The 21174-nt window shown below is 46.5% G+C and overlaps 2 protein-coding genes across 3 annotated transcripts; both read right to left on the bottom strand.

Moving 5' to 3' along the window:
- Positions 1-110: 110 nt before the first annotated feature.
- On the bottom strand, positions 111-13697 carry LOC136527339 (lysophospholipid acyltransferase LPEAT2-like). Of its 2 annotated transcripts, none has more exons than XM_066520032.1 (13): positions 13068-13697; positions 3005-3185; positions 2875-2934; positions 2292-2455; positions 2134-2197; positions 1956-2024; positions 1751-1846; positions 1582-1626; positions 1301-1371; positions 1138-1204; positions 1009-1059; positions 711-869; positions 111-621 (listed from the first exon to the last, which is right to left on the bottom strand). In XM_066520032.1, exons 1-13 carry the CDS (start codon positions 13559-13561, stop codon positions 475-477), a joined length of 1668 nt encoding a protein of 555 aa, XP_066376129.1. In that variant the 5' UTR covers positions 13562-13697; the 3' UTR covers positions 111-474. The 2 variants fall into 2 exon arrangements, with proteins under 2 accessions (XP_066376129.1, XP_066376127.1); XM_066520030.1 differs by lacking the exon at positions 13068-13697 and adding an exon at positions 4151-4778.
- Positions 13698-16492: 2795 nt separating this feature from the next.
- Positions 16493-18951, bottom strand: LOC136526597 (uncharacterized). Its single transcript, XM_066519214.1, has 2 exons — positions 18698-18951; positions 16493-17147 (listed from the first exon to the last, which is right to left on the bottom strand). Exons 1-2 carry the CDS (start codon positions 18949-18951, stop codon positions 16493-16495), a joined length of 909 nt encoding a protein of 302 aa, XP_066375311.1.
- Positions 18952-21174: the final 2223 nt, after the last annotated feature.

The following is a 21174-nucleotide window of genomic DNA, read 5'->3' as shown; positions in this document are numbered from 1 at the left end:
GTTATGTATCTAGACATATGTTACGTCTTAAATACACAGTTTGTATTTAGAAAAGTCAAACAGCCAAAATAACTTTGATTTGGAATGGAGGGATCAAAGAGTTGCAAAACTAACAAGAATGAAGACAGCTTAAGGTTACGAAATCTTGTTTGTCCAAAAGTGTTTTCTTACAGTTCAGATTACAGATGCTTTCTATGTGCATTCTCAGTTCCATCGTCAACCTACTAGTCCAGCGCATATCTCACAACAGATCTCCGTAATGTCAGTATAATAATTTGAACGAAGCAACTAATCAAAATCCACGCACTATACTGGTCAGCCACTTGATGCAACCCAACACTATGGGTGGTTTTGTTTCAAAGTGGAGGAGCCCCGGTGGGTATCCCATTGCATAAACGGAGGGATCCCCTGCCTGCGCCTGGCACTGGCAGTTCCAGCCTTTACTCTTACACGGCATCGCCTTGCCTCAGGTGTTCAGACTATCTCGATGTACACTTCCCCATTGATCGGGGCTGCAAAGAACGCAATCAGGAACGGGAACCTCCCAAGACACGTCATGAAGTCGTCCCTGCTGATCTTGTCGTCGCCATCTATGTCGAACGTCTTGAACAGCTCCAGCATCTGTCAAAGGTTACATGGTCAGATGAGTATGACATCATGGTGGTGAAACAGCGTTACGTGTTGTAGCAGAGGGGCAATGGGGATTTTACCTTATCATCAGACGGCAGCAGCATGCTTAACCGCAGGACATCAGCTAGCTGTGCCCTGGAGATCTCAGATGTTTCAGGATCCCGGCACTTCTCAAAGGTGGTCTCACAGGCACCCTGGAACAATGGTTGCTTCCTCAGGTGCGCGCACCCAACCAAGAACTGCATACATGATACACCTATAAACCTTAGCGCTAATGAAATATACAGAACCAATGCATTACAGTATTCTTGGGTGTCATATGTAAAAACTGTGAAGCACCATGGCAGATGTAAAATTCAATTGAATTAAGGTCCATACCTGACGGAACGTAATCGATTCCTTAATGCCTAAATCTAAGTAGTGAAATATCTGGAAAAAAGAGTTAGAAGTTCAGCAACGAGGGAAATCCAGTTAAGCTAATAGCATTTGTAGATACTGTGTCAGTACCTTCTTGCACAGAGGACTGCAATCCAGACCAAAATGAGCCCAAAAATCTTCAGCTTCCACACGTCCACTGCAATGTTGAAATGGCATTGTTTATCATGTATGAAACAATAGAATAACATAGATGCTTGATGGAAGTTCTCTGTTAAGGAATGAAGAGTCTTACTCGTTATCTGGATTCATAGCCAGGAAATGTTCCAATAGTTCCATTGCTTCTGCTGTGCTTACACCATAAATCTGAAAGACATAACAATACAATGCTTCATTCAACGGTTGGTTGTGATAAAGGAATTGGCACACTACATACAAGTACACTAATGCATAGCTAGCTATTCTTGTAGGGAATAATTCAGCATAATCTACTTTTTATTGCCTTATGGATTTTGACAACAGCAGCATCTGCATACTGCAAACACATGCAAACAATGTAGTTAAGGAAAAACTTACATCTTTAACCCAAGCCATTTCTACCATGTAATTTGAGCAGTTCACCTACAAATAGAAAACTCAGCTTATTAGAGGCATATTTCCTTATAGAGGGATAGCAGATGTTCTAGCAAAAAAGGTCAGAGCAATTGTTCGGGAATTCATAGTTATGCATAGCTAGCCTTTTTACCTTTCCAGCTTCTACTGCTCGTGCCATAATCATAGAATCACCATATGAATAGGAAGTCGGCAAGACATTGAGGGCGCGAGCCATAGCATATCTGGTCTGCAAGAATAAAAAGTTGTAGGGAGAACATATTATCACACATTATCACACCTCTAGTGAAAAGCACAGGATGTTAGATGAGAAATTTATTTGAGTTGAACATACTTACATCCTCCGCAAAGTGAAGGGCATTCTCTTGCTTGATCTCAGGAGAGTAGACAACAGGGAGGTACTCTACCTGTATATTATTAGATGATCAATGAGATGAGCTAATTTTGCAAGACATAAGTGCAAAAAAGACAATAGTTCAGACATTTGTTAGGCCAAATTCAGCAGGCCATGCATACCTCCATGAAATTATGAAACTGGGTGAACATCTTGAACATGAGCTTTAATAACGATATATTCCCCCTGAAACACAAAACATTGTATAGATAAAAATTAAAAAATGCTGAAGCACAAAGATGAATGTACATCGAAAAGAATATCCATACAGAAAGCTCACCATGATTGATCAAAGTGAACATGTGGATAACGGACAACAACAGGTTGAACAGGGTAGCCAGGTATGAATGCACCATGTTGGAACGAAATCAGGAATCTCCCATTTGTTGTGGTGCCTTCAGGGAATAATAGGACCCGCGGGAAGCTATTGCAAGCTGCCTTTCTCTGAAAGGACATCCTAGAGAGTATGTACCATACGAAGAAATAACTAAAAGGCAATCATGTTATTCTAGGATAATTTGGTTGGTGTTGATTTTAGAATCAACGGTCTGCTGCAAATGAAATTAAAAGATCTGTAAAGCAGGCAACCCCAACTTGTTTGGGACTTAAAGGCTTTGTTGTTGTTGTTGTTGTAAAGCAGGCAACTGCAAGGAGTAACTTGTAGTTGTCCCTTTCTGCATGTTACTTTTTCCATGTAAGTCAATGTAGAGCAACCAAATTCAATAACTTACAGGTTACATAAAGCAATGGGGTGCTAACATGTGACAAAATACAATACAATGCTTTTAAAGCCAACCAAGTCATCGCAATATCTAATTAATAAAAGGATGAGAATCTATGGGTATGAGAGGAGCCGTTCTTACCTTTATTTCATTTACAGCAGCCTTCCGAGAAGCTGGTGAGAATCTATCAACATATATAACCTGGAAAAGGCTGTCTTAGAAGAAACTTGGAAATGTAGACGCTATCATAGGAAAATAGAAATATACATACCTGCATCGCTCGAATAATTGTTCCAACAAATGGTAGGGCATCATGAGACTCAGAACAAACAATGGTTGGGAACAATTCATAGAAGAAGAATATGGGTTCTATGTACGAGATATGATTGGAAACAACAATAGGTGCGAGTTCCCTAGGAGCAGGCCTTCCTTTCTTTCTGATCCAGTGGTACCTGATAAGAAGAAAGTGAGTGCCCGACTAAGATCAGACAGTGTACACTAGCATCACAAGAAGAGAGACTCTGAGAAAGAGTACGCATCCAAATACTCAGATCAACTCAGCGTAAACTAGCAGCAAAAGAAGCAGCGCACAAAGAAATTCCATGGCCAGAAGAAAACTAAATTTTGAAGGTAAATACATGTAGCAAAAGAAGATAACACTCATTGTCCATGCTCTAAAGTTTTGAATCAAATACTTGTTATTCCTGTGCGATTCTGAAAGCCTAAGACACAAACAACACCATAGCCACGTTTGTTTTTTCCTTTGCTATATTTTCAGTATAGAGAAATTGCCCACCATTCGGGTTATTGAAATCATTGCAATCGATGGAAGACCACAGGAGAAATTCCCATTTGTAAGATGGTACACCCCACAGTTCATTTCAGCATGCACATGCACATGGCATCTCAGTTTGAACTGTGCACACGTTTTCGCTCTTCAGTTCCAGACGTAACCTAGCTGAAGGCATGTACGATACGAATGGTCCAACAGCGGTTTCTAACCCGTTCGTTTCCTATTGGTCTCTTCAAAGCTGCAATTCATGCAGGTCAGCTTCAACACGCCATAAACACATCTGCGGCACGGACATTCAGCTTCCGCTACAGCATCGTCCCACCAACCACATCATTGAGGGGCTCCCAACAAAACCGCACGTGTTGCGAATCAGCAACCCTCCAAATCCAGCAAACGAACCCGCATCGCACAATCGCGTCATCGACACACACAGGAATAGAAAGCCCCATCTCGCCACACAAATCTAATCATCTATTATTTTTCAGAAAAAGGACAGGTTACCGGAAATTAAAGCGATTATTAGTTTCAAATTAGATCAAAAGATCAAAACGAGACCGAGTTTACGATCCAGACCCAATCCAAGCATGTAACCGCGTCTGGCGATCCAGCAACCGAGCAACTCACCCGAATGAGAAGAGGATGCAGCGGGCGGAGATCCGCGTGATCCACATGAGCCGCCGGCGCCACGCCGGCATAGGCCCGCCGCCCTCCCGCAGCCTGCCGTGCGTGTCCGCCCAGCCGCGGAGAGCCACCCACGTGGCCGCGTACCCGATCGCGATGGCAAGCCCGAACAGCGCCAGCCGCACCGCGGCCACCGGCAGGAGCAGCAGCGTCCTCGCCGACGCGTACGCGCCGCCGCCCCACGCCGGCGTGCCGTTGCGGAACGGGTCGGACGGGGACGGCCCGCGGTCCCGCGGCGGCCGGTCCTCCGAGAGGAACGCGAACGGGTCCCCGCCGTCGTCGCCGCACACGGAGTCCGCCGCGGCGCCGTCGCTGTCGTCGTCGTGGTGGTGGTGTCGGTGGTTGGTGGCGTGCCCGTTGGCGGCGTGCGCGGGCGCGATGCAGTCGGAGAGCAGGGGCGTGGAGAGGGAGGCGGGGCTAGGGCTTGTAGAAGCCATGGACGACGAGGCTGGCGGTCGCCGGAGACGGCGGCGGGGAGGAGGGGAAGGGGGAGGGGAGGCGTGCAATGGACGGCCGGGAGTTAGAGCGGAGGCAAAAGCGATAGGCGGCAACAAACAAGAGAGACGCTGTTTTGTTTGTGGTCGTCGTTTCGTTTTCGCTTACAGTTTCGGGGGTCATTTATTGGAATTTTTAAGAATTGTTTCGTTTTCACGGGTCTTCTCTTTCCTTTTTTTTTAAAAAAAAACGTCCACTTGTCTCCATGTGTTGGAATTTCTAAGTACTATATTATTTTTTGAAAAAATGTTTGACCTATTTACATGAAAATGCATTAACATACTCATGAATCCAAATAAATAAACATTAGGATATTATTAAATGGCAAATTTTATAAAACTAATAGGTTTTATTTATAGGTGTTATATGCATTTTTTCCCATGTAAATCTAGTCTTTGGACAAAGCTAAAGCACACATTATGTTTTTATTTAAAATGGAGCGAATGTCGTGGATGCTAATACAGCTCGGTAAAGAGGTGCTCTCTATATATATTGTATGCTTGGATTGGATCGTATGTATCCTATTACACTCGCATTTGTCTTTCTCTGTGTCCTACAATACATATTTATAATCTTATTCGTTCAGGGCGTGCCATATACCTTGACGTGGTTGTTGCCCCATATTTGAATAATTATACTGCTAACTAGATCTTTCCAATTTGATAAGCTAAAAGGACTTTGAATAGTTGATCTACAAAACTTACAACAATAGCTCTGTGGAAACGTTGTAACAACCCTAGCACGTTTTCACAGAGCGTGCCACTCAAACTCAAGAGGGGATGGGTGAATTGGATCATTAAAAACTTTTCTAAAGTAGTATTAGATCTCTAAACTTAGCACGTTTTCTTTTATCTGCCTGTCACAGTGAAGAAACTGTGGGTAGGATGCAGATGTTCAATTTCTGCTCTCTGAGTCTATGCGCGTATAGTAGTATTGTCGGGACGGACTCGGGAGCGTGTCAGTCTCACAGAGACTGCATTCGATCAAGCGGAACATTCCTTTCAGCTACTGCTTACGTATATGATTCGTGACCTCCCACCGTCTCACGTTTTGCTCTTCTTTTCATTTCCTCGCACACGGCACGTCTCATTTTCTAGTGGTAACAACTTGTTCGTACGGATCGGGATTTTAGCTAACTTGATCGAGATTCATCAATTAGCTGTTAGTTTATTTGGGGAGCAACCTCGCTCTAATACTAATACTAATACTAATACTAATACTAATACTAATACTAACAGCAGTTGTACAGTATATTTGTGTGGTGGGGGGTTATATTATTCATTCACGGCTTAATTGGATCAAGTGGTTGAGATCGGATCATGGATCCCAGCCGAGCCATTTGGCATGGCCGGGCGGATCTTGCGCCGTACGTACGTCGTCGCACGCGTTGAGTTGCGAGGATTTCTTTTAATCCTGCATCCACTCTTGTGGCGGACCACTCTTTCAAACTAATAACTCTACTGCACATGAACGCTGGCATCAGAGATATTTTAGACGAAGAGATCTCGGTACATATCCTGTCAGATGACAGCCAACAGCCAAGATCCTTCATTTCATAAATGAACATCTACAGAGCGTCTTTTATAATGCAGGAATATTCTTCGTATGCAAATTACAGTCCAACGTGAATTTTAAATAAAGTACAAAAAAAGTTCTCATTGTGGCCTTTGGATGCAACACGAGAATAATCTGGAAATTCCAAGAGATAGATATACACAAACGAAAGTTAAGTTTTCATAAAGTCTAACTTCTCGTCCTAGGGTTTCTTCAAAATTTCCTATGATTTTATTTTATACACCTCAAAGGAATCCAAGGAAATTTCATGGGGTGTAATAATTTATTCCAAAGGGATCTATAGGCAATTTTCCTATAGGACTAAAATTCTTCAAAATTCCTATCTCTGTAGTAGTTCAGAGAAGAAAAAAAAATGCATGGCTGAATCAACGTGCAACTGCTTCGGTTATAACAAGTACTGTAGCTGGTAGACGTGTTGTTAGCCTGCCACATAGACGTGTGCAACTGGTTCGTTTATCCTTTCCAAAAAAAAAGAAGCTATATTTGTATGTGTTTTTGTCGTTCGAAGAACGGAGGGCGGCGAGCTCTTTCTAAAAAGAAGAAGGGAGGGCGAGTTTTATTTTAACTTTTACAGCTGAAATGAACTGGAAGTCAAAACGATTTAATGTTTAATCAAAATTATATAAAAACCTTTAACATTTATGATACAAAATAGTATCATTAAATTAATTATAAAATACATTTTTATACTAATTATAAATTTGATCAAATTTTAAGCTGGTATGACTTTTACAAAACCTATAATTGCATCTTTTTGTGGACGAGTACTACCCGGCCCTGTTCACTTTAGCTACTTTTCAACCATGGAACATTGTTTTTCTCTCACAATATTTTAGCATAAGCATCAATATAAGCCAAATTTCAGCACAAGCGAACAGGCCAATTATATTGGACAGCCAAATGACAAAGATACATTTCTTCAAAAAAATCGACAAAGATGCATTGTAGTTTTGGAGAAAATTGCTCCTTTTCTTTTTACACCCAACTCCCCCCACATCTAGGACAGGCCCGCATTCCTAGTTTCCTACTCATGGCGTCAGAGTCAGAGAGGATCATGTGGTTTTAATTTGGTTATACATAAATGGAAAATGCAGGACCTATGCACCATACACAACTACGTACATAAAACTTAACGAAGGTGGTCATTTTTTATTTTCAGAGGCGGGCATTGCAATCGCCTTCAATCAAATGTCACGGTAAATGTGAATTAACGAAGACGGACGCTTTGCCCGCCTCGATTAAAATAAACAAAAAAGCCCGCATGGGCCTAGATCTGGGCCTAGCGCCGCCGCAGTAGATCCACCGCCCTAGCGCCACCGGGAGGAGGGTGCCGAACCCCGCGAGGACGCCAGGAGGACGAGGGGGTCTGGGGGCCGCGCTAGAGGAGAGGGAGGAGGAGGTCGGCGACCGCGTAGCTGCCTAAATCCGGGCCCCGCACGCCAAAGGGAGGGAGAGGAGGTGCGCCGTCAGAAGGACGAGGGGGCCGCGAGCCGCACGCCGCCCCGGAGGAGAGGAAGGAGGGAGTCGAGGGCCGCGCCGTCGCCCAGATCTTGGCCCCATGCTCCGGAGGGAGGGAGGGGATGCGCGCCGCCACGGGCGGGGCCGCCCCGCGTCGCCGGGAAGACGAGGGCGCCGTGGGCCACACGCCGCGCCAGAGGAGAGGGAGGAGGGGGCCATGGGTCGTGCCGCCGCCCTAGATCTAGGCCCCGCGCGTTGAAGGGAGGGGACGCGTGCCGCCACAGGCTGGAGGGAGGGAGGGGATGCGCGCCGGAGGGAGGGAGGGGACGTGCGCCGCTGGGAGGACGACGGGGGAGGGAGATGCGCCGCTGCAGCTGCTCCGCACCCAGCGTGCCGCCGAGAGAGGGAGAGAGAGATGTTGGCATCGGAGTGAGAGAGAGGAGGACCAGTGAGATAGAGAGAGAGACGTGTGCGTCGTCGTGGGGAGAGGGAAGAGCTAAGAGTGAGAATGGAGAATGAAACCCTAAGTCTGAGTATATATAGTCCGAGCGGGATATCGGGCTGGGCTGGGTCTGTATTTTTGGAGGCGGGCCTTATAGTGTGTCCGCCTCCGAAAATAAACTTACGAGGCAGACATCCGTAAATTAATTTTATGAGGCGGGCAAAAGTGACCGCCTTCGTTAATCACCCGGCATTTTCTGATACGGTTGGATTTTATGACCGCCTCCATTAATTAAAGTGCAACTCCACGCAAAATCAATCATGTATTAGTGATATGCCAAGATCCCGCCGTTTTTCAGAAGCAAATATACTAAACTTGGTGCAGGCTCATGCTGACCTAGCCCATGGCGCCTTTGTTGACTGCCGCTGATGCATGCAAGCCGGTGATCAACGCCAAATCTCGAGGAAACTCATTCCATTCCATTCGTATTTGTTAAGAATTATTATTTAGTGATCAATTAGGGATTAATCTAAGAGGTGTCTTTTCACCTCTCTCTCTCTCTCTCTCTAACCGTCCACATGGGTCTGTATACAGTGGCGGAGCCAGGATTTATAGTCAGGGGGGGCCGGCCGTCAGGAATTATACTTAGGGGGGGCCGGCTCGGTCTTTTTCATTGCGATAATTTTATTATCTAATTGTGTTTTGTATAATTATATTATCTAGAATATATTAATAGGTATATATGACAAGAATTTTATATAATCTTCCTCTTAATATAAATAAAAAATATTAAGTTATACTACTAATTTTTTGTTGTTGTCAAACATTGGGGGGGGGGGGGGCATGGCCCCTGCCAGCCCTCCCCCCCCCCCCCCTCCCCCCCCCCCCCCCCCCCGGCTCCGCCAGTGCCTGTATATGTGTACATATTGTTCATTGGGAATACAACAGAGAATCATCGCTCTCTACTTTCAACACGTTATCACGCACTTCGTTCTCCACTGAGCAACTACCGAGAAGAACAGGAGGCTGCCGAGGCCATGCATCTGTTCTCACCGGCGACAACAGCGAACGTCTGCACATACTGCAACGCTGCCGTAGGCTAGCATCGCTGTCTGCATCCTGCATGAAGAAACGAAGACGGCGGACTGCATCAGCGATACGAACCGAACTACAGAAGCATCAGACTGGAATAAAATTCCACGGTGTCTTCGTCGAGGAAGGAGTACATTAAGAAATCATGGTTATTATTCATTAATCTACGATGTTCTTACCTTTCTAAGAAAGCCAAGATTATTTCTTCTAACTCTTGCTAGCGAGGTCTGCTGTGGCAGCATTCGCGAGCCCTAGGCTGTTGGCCACGGTGCTTGCTTAGCCGCGTGCGCCTGGCTAGTGGCGACGGTCCTGTACCTGGCGCCTCATCGGCGGCGGCCACCGGTGGTTGCGGTGACCGCGTGCGCTTAGCCAGCGGGGGCAGTGGCTCCCGTGTGCCTGCGCGCAAGGCCGGAAATGGCGGCGGCGCACCTGGACTGAGGCCGACAGCGATGCTTAGGCGCCTGGCCGGTGGTGGCTCGCCTTTGCGGACCAGACCGGTTATGGTGTCCGCGCGCCGGTCGGCGGGCTCGCTGCGAGGCCCGTGCGTCTGACCAAGCATGGCGGCGGCGGTTGCTGGCGGCATCCGACACCAGAAACAGTGGTGGTGCCCGTGTCTGGTCGGTAGTGCCCGTGGCTGGTGACTCCACGATCTGTAGCCCTGCGCAGCTCCGAAGGAAGGCGGCCGGGCGACCGGCCCGACAGCAGAGCGGCTCGGAGATGGCCTCCCGCGCGGCCTCGGCCTCGCGGCAGATGGCCCAGCGCAGCCTGGTACCCGCGACCGCCGTCGGCCGCTGGCTGCTCCCCATGGCGTCGACCGCACGACACTCGCACCGGTGATAGGCAGCCCACGCGGCTTCCGCACTCACGGCCGGCGGCAGTTGTTGCGCTCGTTTGGCTGTGAGGACGAGCGATGGTTTCGCACCGTCCGTGTGGCTTCGAAGAGAAGATGATAAGATTGTGCCCTTTTTTTTTTGCACATAGACCTTTCCGGTTTCTATGAATTTCATGATAATTCTTATCAATTATTAATGTATTTTTATTCCTATGGTTTAGCCCACTCATTTTTAACGCAAATCACTACTACAATATATTGCATTTATATTTGATGATATAAATGCTTGTTTTAGACCTAATGGTTTAAACAAATTATGATGCGCATTATTTACTAGTGTAAATAGATTCTTTTTTAAGACTTATGAGTCTTTAGAAATTGCATCATAATATTTTATATTGCGAATGATTTTACTATGTTAATGTTTAGACATATTTTCGGTGTCTATGATCTTCTGTTTTAGTCATGGACTCTAACAGTATTAGTATGGTAGAGTTTTTACTCCTATACATTGTTTTGTTTTTAGACCAGAAAATTAATCATGTCTAAACATACATAATTTGTTGTTTTGTTGTTTGTCAATTAATTTTAATTGCAACAAAATTGTAGCCTCTTAATTAATTGATAGTTAATTAAGGATGTCTGGATTTAGGCTCATATGAGCCTAGTCCAAAAAAAGCAAAATGGCAGCCAAACTATTTTGCTAACGAGGCTAACATGGGAAGTAGATTTTTTTGCTTTGATCCTACGGTTTTGCATAATTATGCCACTAACCAACTATAGCACTATGTGCTTAGTAAGTTTTCTGTTTTAACAGTATCAGTACAGTATAGTGTTTATTTCTGTATTTTGTTGACCTTGTTAATTTAGTAATTTTTTTATAATTTACATCTTAACAATGTTAGGTCATCTTAATTAAGCATTTCTTAATTAATGATGGATTATGCAAAATTATTATATTCATATCTTGGATACATTCGGGATCATAACACAAGTGATGGAGTCTGTGGGAGTATTAATCCCTATACCCTTACGACTAGGCTTGGGCCGGCCCGGACCAGGGGGTCCGGCCCACTAGAAGACGACGCGCGGCCCGATCAATCTACTCGGAGTCCCGCGCAAGGAATCAAGGCAGACTTGGAGATCAAGCAAGATCCTGGTCGGTTAGAATAGGAATCCTTATCCAGCCACCTATGGCAATTGTAACTGGTTAGGATTAGTTTCCAGATCTGTAACCCTGCCCCCAGACTATATAAGGCGGGCAGGGGACCCCTCTCAAAATCATCTCTCATTGACATACAGCAATACAATCAGACGCATGACGTAGGTATTACGCATTCACAGCGGCCGAACCTGGATAAAACCTCATGTCTGTCTTGCGTCACCATCTTGTTTGTAGCTTGCGCATCTGTCTGCCGATAATCTACTATCTTGGGCATACCCCTAGGTAGACTACCGACCATATTTCGTCGACAGTGGCGTGCCAGGTAGGGGGTGTGCGTACTGCTCCCCAGAAGAACAAGATGGTCATCATCCCCGGATCCATGGCTACGCCGAACGGCCTCACGTTCACCATCGGCCAGATCACCTGGACCACTGGCTCCGACAACTTCATTGCCATGACCACGGAGGAGGTGCGGATCCGATCTGCGTCGACCACTGCTTCACCGGCATCGGCTACGGCTCCGACCACGTTGGATCTGTCTCCGGCTACACCAGCATCGTCTTCAGCCACGCCGATAACCCGTCGTTCGCTTCCTTGCTACAAAGGGAGGTAGATCGACAACACCGACCTGCTCAACTCCATCGATTGGGTCGGCACCAAGCTTGCTGAAACCCTAGCTCTGGTAGATTCGATTCAAAATTAACCTACCGAGCAGGTAACCACTACCCACAATAGATCTACCCGACCAACTCGGGCCAGTCATCCTGCACGACTCGGTACGGATCTCGTGGTCACGTCTACTCCTGAAGGGCGCTCCGTTCGTCGCCGATCAACCCTCGCAACGGGTCTTTGGCTCTCCGAGTGCGAAGCCTTATGGAGAATTACCAGGCTCAGCCCTATGGCCTGCGCAACTTCATCGACATGGTTCGGATTGAGGAGTGTCAAGAAGGATCGGTCCACATAGTTCAAGAGGGTGGCTCAAGCTCCCCGTCCGGCATCGCATCTAATGCCTCCATCCACACTGAGCTCCAGCATCGTGACAATGAAGAAGTTGAATATGATCTAGATATCCCAGACCACTCTCCGGGGTTCCCACGATTCCCATCCTTCCCACCAAGGCGAGGAGGCTTGATCAATGTCATCAGTAATGACGAACCACCGACAGTTGGCGAAATAGAACAAGAAAGGCTAGCACGCGAAGCATGCAATATCGACCAGTTTAATCGCAGACAAGCCGAAGCCAAGGCAGAAGAGGAGGCACAACACATAAGGTTCCAACCACGTGACCTCAACAATGCCTTTGATAGGGTAGAGGAAAAGCAGGTCTTCAGGACTCCAAGCGCCAACGTAGTTGTTGCTATGGCAACAATGCAACGACTACCCAATACCCCAGAAACCTAGGCAATTCGTGATGATGTACAAGCCTACCTGACGGCTGTTATGGCCCAGACCGCAGAGATTGCAAACCAAGCCCGGGCTCCGTCCGTCTCAGTCCCACCAACCACATCATTGAGGGGCTCCCAACAAAACCGCACGTGTTGCGAATCAGCAACCCTCCAAATCCAGCAAACGAACCCGCATCGCACAATCGCGTCATCGACACACACAGGAATAGAAAGCCCCATCTCGCCACACAAATCTAATCATCTATTATTTTTCAGAAAAAGGACAGGTTACCGGAAATTAAAGCGATTATTAGGTTTCAAATTAGATCAAAAAATCAAAACGAGACCGAGTTTACGATCCAGACCCAATCCAAGCATGTAACCGCGTCTGGCGATCCAGCAACCGAGCAACTCACCCGAATGAGAAGAGGATGCAGCGGGCGGAGATCCGCGTGATCCACATGAGCCGGCGGCGCCACGCCGGCATAGGCCCGCCGCCCTCCCGCAGCCTGCCGTGCGTGTCCGCCCAGCCGCGGAGAGCCACCCACGTGGCCGCGTACCCGATCGCGATGGCAAGCCCGAACAGCGCCAGCCGCACCGCGGCCACCGGCAGGAGCAGCAGCGTCCTCGCCGACGCGTACGCGCCGCCGCCCCACGCCGGCGTGCCGTTGCGGAACGGGTTGGCCGGGGACGGCCCGCGGTCCCGCGGCGGCCGGTCCTCCGAGAGGAACGCGAACGGGTCCCCGCCGTCGTCGCCGCACACGGAGGCCGCCGCGGCGCCGTCGCTGTCGTGGTGGTGGTGGTGGTGTCGGTGGTTGGTGGCGTGCCCGTTGGCGGCGTGCGCGGGCGCGATGCAGTCGGAGAGCAGGGGCGTGGAGAGGGAGGCGGGGCTAGGGATTGTAGAAGCCATGGACGACGAGGCTGGCGGTCGCCGGAGACGGCGGCGGGGAGGAGGGGAAGGGGGAGGGGAGGCGAGCAATGGACGGCCGAGAGTTATTATGGCTTTTATCAAAGCAGAGCGGAGGCAAAAGCGATAGGCGGCAACAAACAAGAGAGACGCTGTTTTGTTTGTGGTCGTCGTTTCGTTTTCGCTTACAGTTTCGGGGGTCATTTATTGGAATTTTTAAGAATTGTTTCGTTTTCACGGGTCTTCTCTTTCCTTTTTTTTTTTAAAAAAAAAACGTCCACGTGTCTCCATGTGTTGGAATTTCTAAGTACTATATTATTTTTTGAAAAATGTTTGACCTATTTACATGAAAATACATTAACATACTCATGAATCCAAATAAATAAACATTAGGATATTATTAAATGGCAAATTTTATAAAACTAATAGGTTTTATTTATAGGTGTTATATGCATTTTTCCATGTAAATCTAGTCTTTGGACAAAGCTAAAGCACACATTATGTTTTTATTTAAAATGGAGCGAATGTCGTGGATGCTAATACAGCTCGGTAAAGAGGTGCTCTATATATATATTGTATGCTTGGATTGGATCGTATCTATCCTATTACACTCGCATTTGTCTTTCTCTGTGTCCTACAATACATATTTATAATCTTATTCGTTCAGGGCGTGCCATATACCTTGACGTGGTTGTTGCCCCATATTTGAATAATTATACTGCTAACTAGATCTTTCCAATTTGATAAGCTAAAAGGACTTTGAATAGTTGATCTACAAAACTTACAACAATAGCTCTGTGGAAACGTTGTAACTTGTTGTAACAACCCTAGCTAAATGAAACCATTTAGGCATAGGAAGAGCTACGACCAGCAAAGACAAATTACTAATCATTAAACTACTATTAAAACTAGACAAGAGGTAGAAGCAACCAATAAGGACTCTAGCTAGAGTAGGGAATTTTTGGCGTCCTAACAGGGATTCGAGTGCCACTCAAACTCAAGAGGGGATGGGTGAATTGGATCGTTAAAAACTTTTCTAAACTAGTATTAGATCTCTAAACTTTAGCACGTTTTCTTTCACCGCGGGGGGACGCGGGCGAGCGGCAGACGCAGTCACGCATGCAGATTAGGTTGTGGACCCTTTTTTTTTTGGTTTTGTTTTCCTCATCACGGAGACTGTGGACTTGTGTGGAGCGCGACGCCGACGCGCCCGATCCGGGGTGCCCCCCTCGCGGCGCCGGAGGGAGCAAGTGGCCTCGTGACCCGGTGGCCGACGAGCACCTCAGCTTTTGTGTAGCAGCTTGTCGAACGCCCGGGAGCGTGTCAGATTGACAGTCACAGTCTCACAGAGACTGCATTCGATCAAGCGGAACATTCCTTTCAGCTACTGCTTACGTATCGTGATCTCTCACCGTCTCACGTTTTGCTCTTCTTTTCATTTCCTCGCACACGGCACGTCTCATTTTCTAGTGGTATTAACAACAACTTGTTCGTACGGATCGGGATTTTAGCTAACTTGATCGAGATTCATCAATTAGCTGTTAGTTTATTTGGGGAGCAACCTCGCTCTAATACTAATACTAATACTAATACTAACAGCAGTTGTACAGTATATTTGTGTGGTGGTGGGGGGTTTATATTATTCATTCACGGCTTAATTGGATCAAGTGGTTGAGATCGGATCATGGATCCCAGCCGAGCCATTTGGCATGTGGAAGTGGAAGCTGCAGGGCGGGCGGATCTTGCGCCGTACGTACGTCGTCGCACGCGTTGAGTTGCGAGGATTTCTTTTAATCCTGCATCCACTCTTGTGGCGGACCACTCTTTCAAACTAATACTCTACTGCACATGAAAGCTGGCATCAGAGATATTTTAGACGAAGAGATCTCCGGCCTGTTCGCTGGTTGGTTTGTGGGCTGGTTTGGGCTGGCTGGTGCTGGTTCGTTGTGAGAGGAAAATACTGTTGGCTGGCTGGTTTGGGCTGGCTGAAACCAACAAGCGAACATGACGTCTTTTATAATGCAGGAATATTCTTCTTATGCAAATTAAAGTCCAACGTGAATTTTAAATAAAGTACATAAAAGTTCTCATTGTGGCCTTTGGATGCAACACGAGAATAATCTGGAAATTCCAAGAGATAGATATACATGAACGAAAGTTAAGTTTTCATAAAGTCTAACTTCTCGTCCTAGGGTTTCTTCAAAATTTCCTATGATTTTATTTTATACACCTCAAAGGAATCCAAGGAAATTTCATAGGGTGTAATAATTTATTCCAAAGGGATATATAGGCAATTTTCCTATAGGACTAAAATTCTTCAAAATTCCTATCTTTGTAGTAGATGAGATCTTTCAGAGAGAAAAAATGCATGGCTGAATCAACGTGCAACTATATTGGACAAAATTTGCAAAATTTTCCTATGTTTTCCTCTCACGGCATAAGCATCTACATAAACCAAATTTCAGCATAAGCGAACAGACCAATTATATTGGACAGCCAAATGACAAAGATGCATTTCTTCAAAAAAAAAATCAACAAAGATGCATTGGAGTTTTGGAGAAAATTGCTCCTTTTCTTTTTACACCCAACTCCCCCACGTCTAGGACAGGCCCGCGTTCCTACTCATGGCGTTAGAGTCAGAGAGGATCATGTGGTTTTAATTTGGTTATATATAAATGGAAAATGCAGGGCCTATGCACCATACACTACTACGTACATAAAACTTAACGGAGGCAGTCATTTTTTATTTTCAGAGGCGGGCATTGCAACCGCCTCCAATCAAATGTCACGGTAAATGTGAATTAACGGAGACGGTCGCTTTGCCCGCCTCGATTAAAATAAACAAAAAAAGCCCACGGCGGCGCGCGTCCCCTCCCTCCCTCCGGCGCACGGGCCTAGATCTGGGCCTCGTGACGCCGCTGTAGATCCACCGCCCTAGCTCCACCGGGAGGAGGGTGCCGAGCCCCACGAGGGCGCCGGGAGGACGAGGGGGCCTAGGGGCCGCGCTGGAGGAGAGGGAGGAGGAGAAGCCGAGGAGGCCGGCGACCGCGTAGCTGTCCAAATCTGGGCCCCACGCGCCAGAGGGAGGGAGAGGAGGTGCACCACCAGAAGGACGAGGGGGCCGCGAGCCGTGCTGGAGGAGAGGGAGGAGGGAGTCGGGGGCCGCGCCGCCGCCCAGATCTTGGCCTTGCGCGCCGAAGGGAGGGAGGGGACGCGCGCCGCCACGGGCGGGGCCGCCCCGTGCCGCCGGGAGGACGAGGGGGCCACGGGCCACACACCGCGCCAGAGGAGAGGGAGGAGGGGGGGCGTGGGCTGCGCCGCCGCCCTAGATCTAGGCCCCGCGCACCGCCACGGGCCAGAGGGAGGGAGGGAGGAGATGCGCGCCGGAGGGAGGGAGGGGACGCGCGCCGCTGGGAGGACGACGGGGGATGGGGCCACGTGTCGGAGGGAGGGAGACGCGCCGCTGTCGCTGCTCCGCGCCCAGCGTGTCGCCGAGAGAGGGAGAGAGAGATGTTGGCGTCGGAGTGACAAAGAGGAGGGCCAGTGAGATAGAGAGAGATGTGTGCGCCATCGTGGGGAGAGGGAAGAGCTGAGAGTGAGAATGGAGAATGAAACCCTAAGTCTGAGTATATATAGTCCGAGCGGGATATCGGGCTGGGCTGGGTCTGTATTTTTAGAGACGGGCCTTATAGTGTGTCTGCCTCCAAAAATAAACTTACGAGGCAGACATCCGTAAATCAATTTTATGAGACGGGCAAAAGTGATCGCCTCCGTTAATCACCCGGCATTTTCTAAGACGGTTGGATTTTATGACCGCTTCCATTAATTAAAGTGCAACTCCACACAAAATCAATCCTGTACTAGTGATACGCCAAGATCCCGCCGTTTTTCAGAAGCAAATATACTAAACTTGGTGTAGGCTCATGTTGACCTGGCCCATGGTGCCTTTGTTGACTGCCGCTGATGCATGCAAGCCGGCGATCAACGACAAATCTCGAGGAAACTCATTCCATTCCATTCGTATCTGTTAAGAATTACTCCCTCCATCCCAAATTGTAAGTCATTCCAAAAATTTTGGAGAGTCAAAGTTTTTCAAGTTTGACCAAATTTATATAACAAAATAATAATATTTATCATACCAAGTAAGTATCATTAGATTCTTCATTAGTTATATTTTCATATTATACCTATTTGATGTCATCAATCTTTGTGTTTCTCTCTATAATTTTAGTCAAACTTGAAAAAGTTTGACTCTCCAAGATTCTTGGAATGACTTATAATTTGGGATGGAGGGAGTATTATTTAGTGATCAATTAGGGATTAATCCAAGGGGTGTCTTTTCACATCTCTCTTTCACACTTGTAACCGCCCACAAAGGCCTTGTATATATGTACACATTGTTAATTGGGAATACAACAGAGAATCATTTGCATCTCTCGCTTTTGTCTCGCTCTCTACTTTCAACACGTTATCACGCACTTCGTTCTCCACTGAGCAACTACCGAGAAGAACAGGAGGCTGCCGAGGCCATGCATCTGTTCTCACCGGCGATAACAGCGAACGTCCCCACATACTACAACGCTGCCGTAGGCTAGCATCGTCGTCTGCATCCTGCATGAAGAAACGAAGACGGCGGACTGCATCAACGATACGAACCGAACTACCGAAGCATCAGACTGGAATAAAATGCCACGGTGTCTTCGTCGAGGAAGGAGTATGTTAAGAAATCATGGTTATTATTCATTAATCTACGATGTTCTTACCTTTCTAAGAAAGCCAAGATTATTTCTTCTAAACTCTTTTGCTAGCGAGGTCTGTTGTGGCAGCATTCGCGAGCCCCAGGCTGTTGACCACGGTGCTTGCTTAGCCGCGTGCGCCTGGCTAGTGGCGATGCTCCTGTACCTGGCGCCCTATCGGCGGCGGCCGCTGGTGGTTGCGGTGACCACGTGCGCCTAGCTAGCGGGGGCTGTGGCTCCTGTGTGCCTGCGCGCAAGGCCAGAAATGGCAGCAGCGCACCTGGACTGAGGCCGGCAGCGGTGCTCGGGCGCCCAGCCGGCGGTGGCTCGCCTTTGTGGACCAAACCGGTTATGGTGTCCGCGCGTCGGTCGGCGGGCTCGCTGCGAGGCCCTTGCGTCTGACCAAGCATGGCGACGGCGGTTGCTAGCGACATCCAACACCAGAAACGGCGGTGCTGCCCGCGTCTGGCCGGCAGCGCCCGCAGCTGGTGACTCCGCGATCGGTAGCCCTGCGCGGCTCCGAAGGAAGGCGGCCGGGCGACCGGCCCGACAGCAGAGCGGCTCGGAGGTGGCCTCCCGTGTGGCCTCATCCTCGCGGCAGACGGCCCAGCGTAGCCTGGTACCCACGACCGCCGGCGGCTGCCGGCTGCTCCCCATGGCGTCGACCGGCGACACTCGCACCGGTGATAGGCAGCCCGCGCGGCCTCCGCACTCATGGCCAGCGGCAGTTGTTGCGCTTGTTTGGCTGTGAGGACGAGCGACGGTTTCACACCGTCCGTGGCTTCGAAGAGAAGATGATACGATTGTGCCCTTTTTTGCACATAGACCTTTTAAGTTTCTGTGAATTACATGATAATTCTTATCAATTAGTAATGTATTTTCATTCCTATGGTTTAGCCCACTCATTTTTAACGCTAATCACTGCTACAATATACTGCATTTATATTTGATGATATAAATGCTTGTTTTAGACCTAATGGTTTAAACAAATTATGATGCACATTATTTAATAGTGTAAATAGATTCTTTTTTAAGACTTATGAGTCTTTAGAAATTGCATCATAATATTTTATATTGCGAATGATTTTACTATGTTAATGTTTAGACATATTTTATGTGTCTATGATCTTCTGTTTTAGTCATGGACTCTAACAGTATTAGTATGGTAGAGTTTTTACTCCTATACATTGTTTTGTTTTTAGACCAGAAAATTGATCACGTCTAAACATACATAACTTGTTGTTTGTCAATTAATTTTAATTGCAACAAAATCGTAGCCTCTTAATTAATTGATAGTCAATTAAGGATGGCTGGATTTAGGCTCATATGAGCCTAGTCCGAAAAAGCAAAATGGCAGCCAAACTATTTTGCTAATGAGGCTAGCATGGGAAGTAGATTTTTTTGCTTTGATCCTACGGTTTTGCATAATTATGCCACTAGCCAACTATAGCACTATGTGCTTAGTAAGTTTTCTGTTTTAACAGTATCAGTACAGTAGAGTGTTTATTTCTATATTTTGTTGACCTTGTTAATTTAGTAAATTTTCTATAATTTACATCTTAACAATGTTAGATCATCTTAATTAAGTATTTCTTAATTAATGATGGATTATGCAAAATTGTTATATTCATATCTTGGATACATTCGGGATCATAACACAAGTGATGGAGTCCTAGGCATTGGTTGCGCTTAATTCATCTTGAATTATTCGGCCCAGAGACCGGGGCAATTGCAGTGAGTATTCACCCATCATTGAGAGGTCTACATCATGTTTGTTTAAACTTGATGATTACCTATATTGTGTTGTCCCAAAATAATTGTTTTGGAAATATGAGAATGGTATACCTTTATGATGACTACCATCATTCATTATTAAAGGCTATGCACAGGTAGTAGAGCCTTAGGCATTGGCTGCGGTATATTCATATGAATATATCAGCCTAGAGACCATGCCTATAGCAGCAATTTATTTGCCTATTACTGAGAGACCTACTCTATGTTTTGGACATAGAGATTATCCATAATGTGTGTGTTAACATTAATAATAGTTGTTCATGAGGTCTACACATCTTGTGATTACCTCTAACTGTTGGAAGGTTTAATGTTTTGTTGACTACCTCCAACTATCCAAAACAAAGCGACAAGATATGGAACCTCCTACATTTTGCATTGGATACAACATCACCACAGTGATTTTTAATTTACATTAGGTGTAAATTAATTAAATCAATGGTTTGTCACATGTTGTGGATACGGACTTCAGAGGAGTTTGATGAACTCGCTCTAGATGGCATCACTATCCCACATGGACAATGGACATTAACATTTGTTTTATCCCATGGACTAATAGAACAATTTAATGAACCTCAATTAGGGGTTGTTTGTTATAGATCAAAGAAAATTGTGCCTTACTATAGTTAAGCTACTACGTCCATAAAGATCATCGATAAGATTATCTTGTGGAAAGAAATGCACATTCCTCGTGGCCCACTCTTTAGGAGTTTCATGAATAATAAATAAACTCATATAGCTTGAGGCTAATCATGAGTGGATCATGTCTCTAGTTTTTCAAATTATTGAAGACTATGATCATATTGTTCATACAATTTGCTTCCACTAGTAAAAGCAAAAGGCCTAATGTGCAATATGAGTAATGGCAATGTGAATCCAAGAATGACAAAGAGTAATGTCATATATGTGGTTGTGTTTAGTATAGCGCTAAACAATCCTGTACTCTTAAATTTGTAGTTGATCTATATCAACATTCTATAAGGGATGAAACATGAGCTACAGAAATAAGATATGAAGGGTGCTTCAATCTTAAAATCTGAAGCTACATAGGAGGTTGGTTGTTTATGTTGGATCTTATGGGATCACATA

The sequence above is a fragment of the Miscanthus floridulus genome, chromosome 19 (genome assembly GCF_019320115.1).
Source record: "Miscanthus floridulus cultivar M001 chromosome 19, ASM1932011v1, whole genome shotgun sequence".
Classification (NCBI taxonomy): domain Eukaryota; kingdom Viridiplantae; phylum Streptophyta; class Magnoliopsida; order Poales; family Poaceae; genus Miscanthus; species Miscanthus floridulus.
This window is presented reverse-complemented; position numbering and strand designations above follow the sequence as displayed.

Excerpts from the sequence above, each read along its gene's own strand:
- LOC136527339 (XM_066520032.1), bottom strand. The coding sequence starts at position 13,561 with ATGGCTTCTACAATCCCTAGCCCCGCCTCCCTCTCCACGCCCCTGCTC. Across the intron at positions 3,186-13,067 it reads TGCATCCTCTTCTCATTCGG|GTACCACTGGATCAGAAAGA; the intron begins GTGAGTTGCTCG and ends TCTTCTTATCAG. Across the intron at positions 1,060-1,137 it reads GCAGTCCTCTGTGCAAGAAG|ATATTTCACTACTTAGATTT; the intron begins GTACTGACACAG and ends TCTTTTTTCCAG.
- LOC136526597 (XM_066519214.1), bottom strand. The coding sequence starts at position 18,951 with ATGGGGAGCAGCCGGCAGCCGCCGGCGGTCGTGGGTACCAGGCTACGC. Across the intron at positions 17,148-18,697 it reads AACCGCCGTCGCCATGCTTG|CTCTTCCCTCTCCCCACGAT; the intron begins GTCAGACGCAAG and ends TCTCACTCTCAG.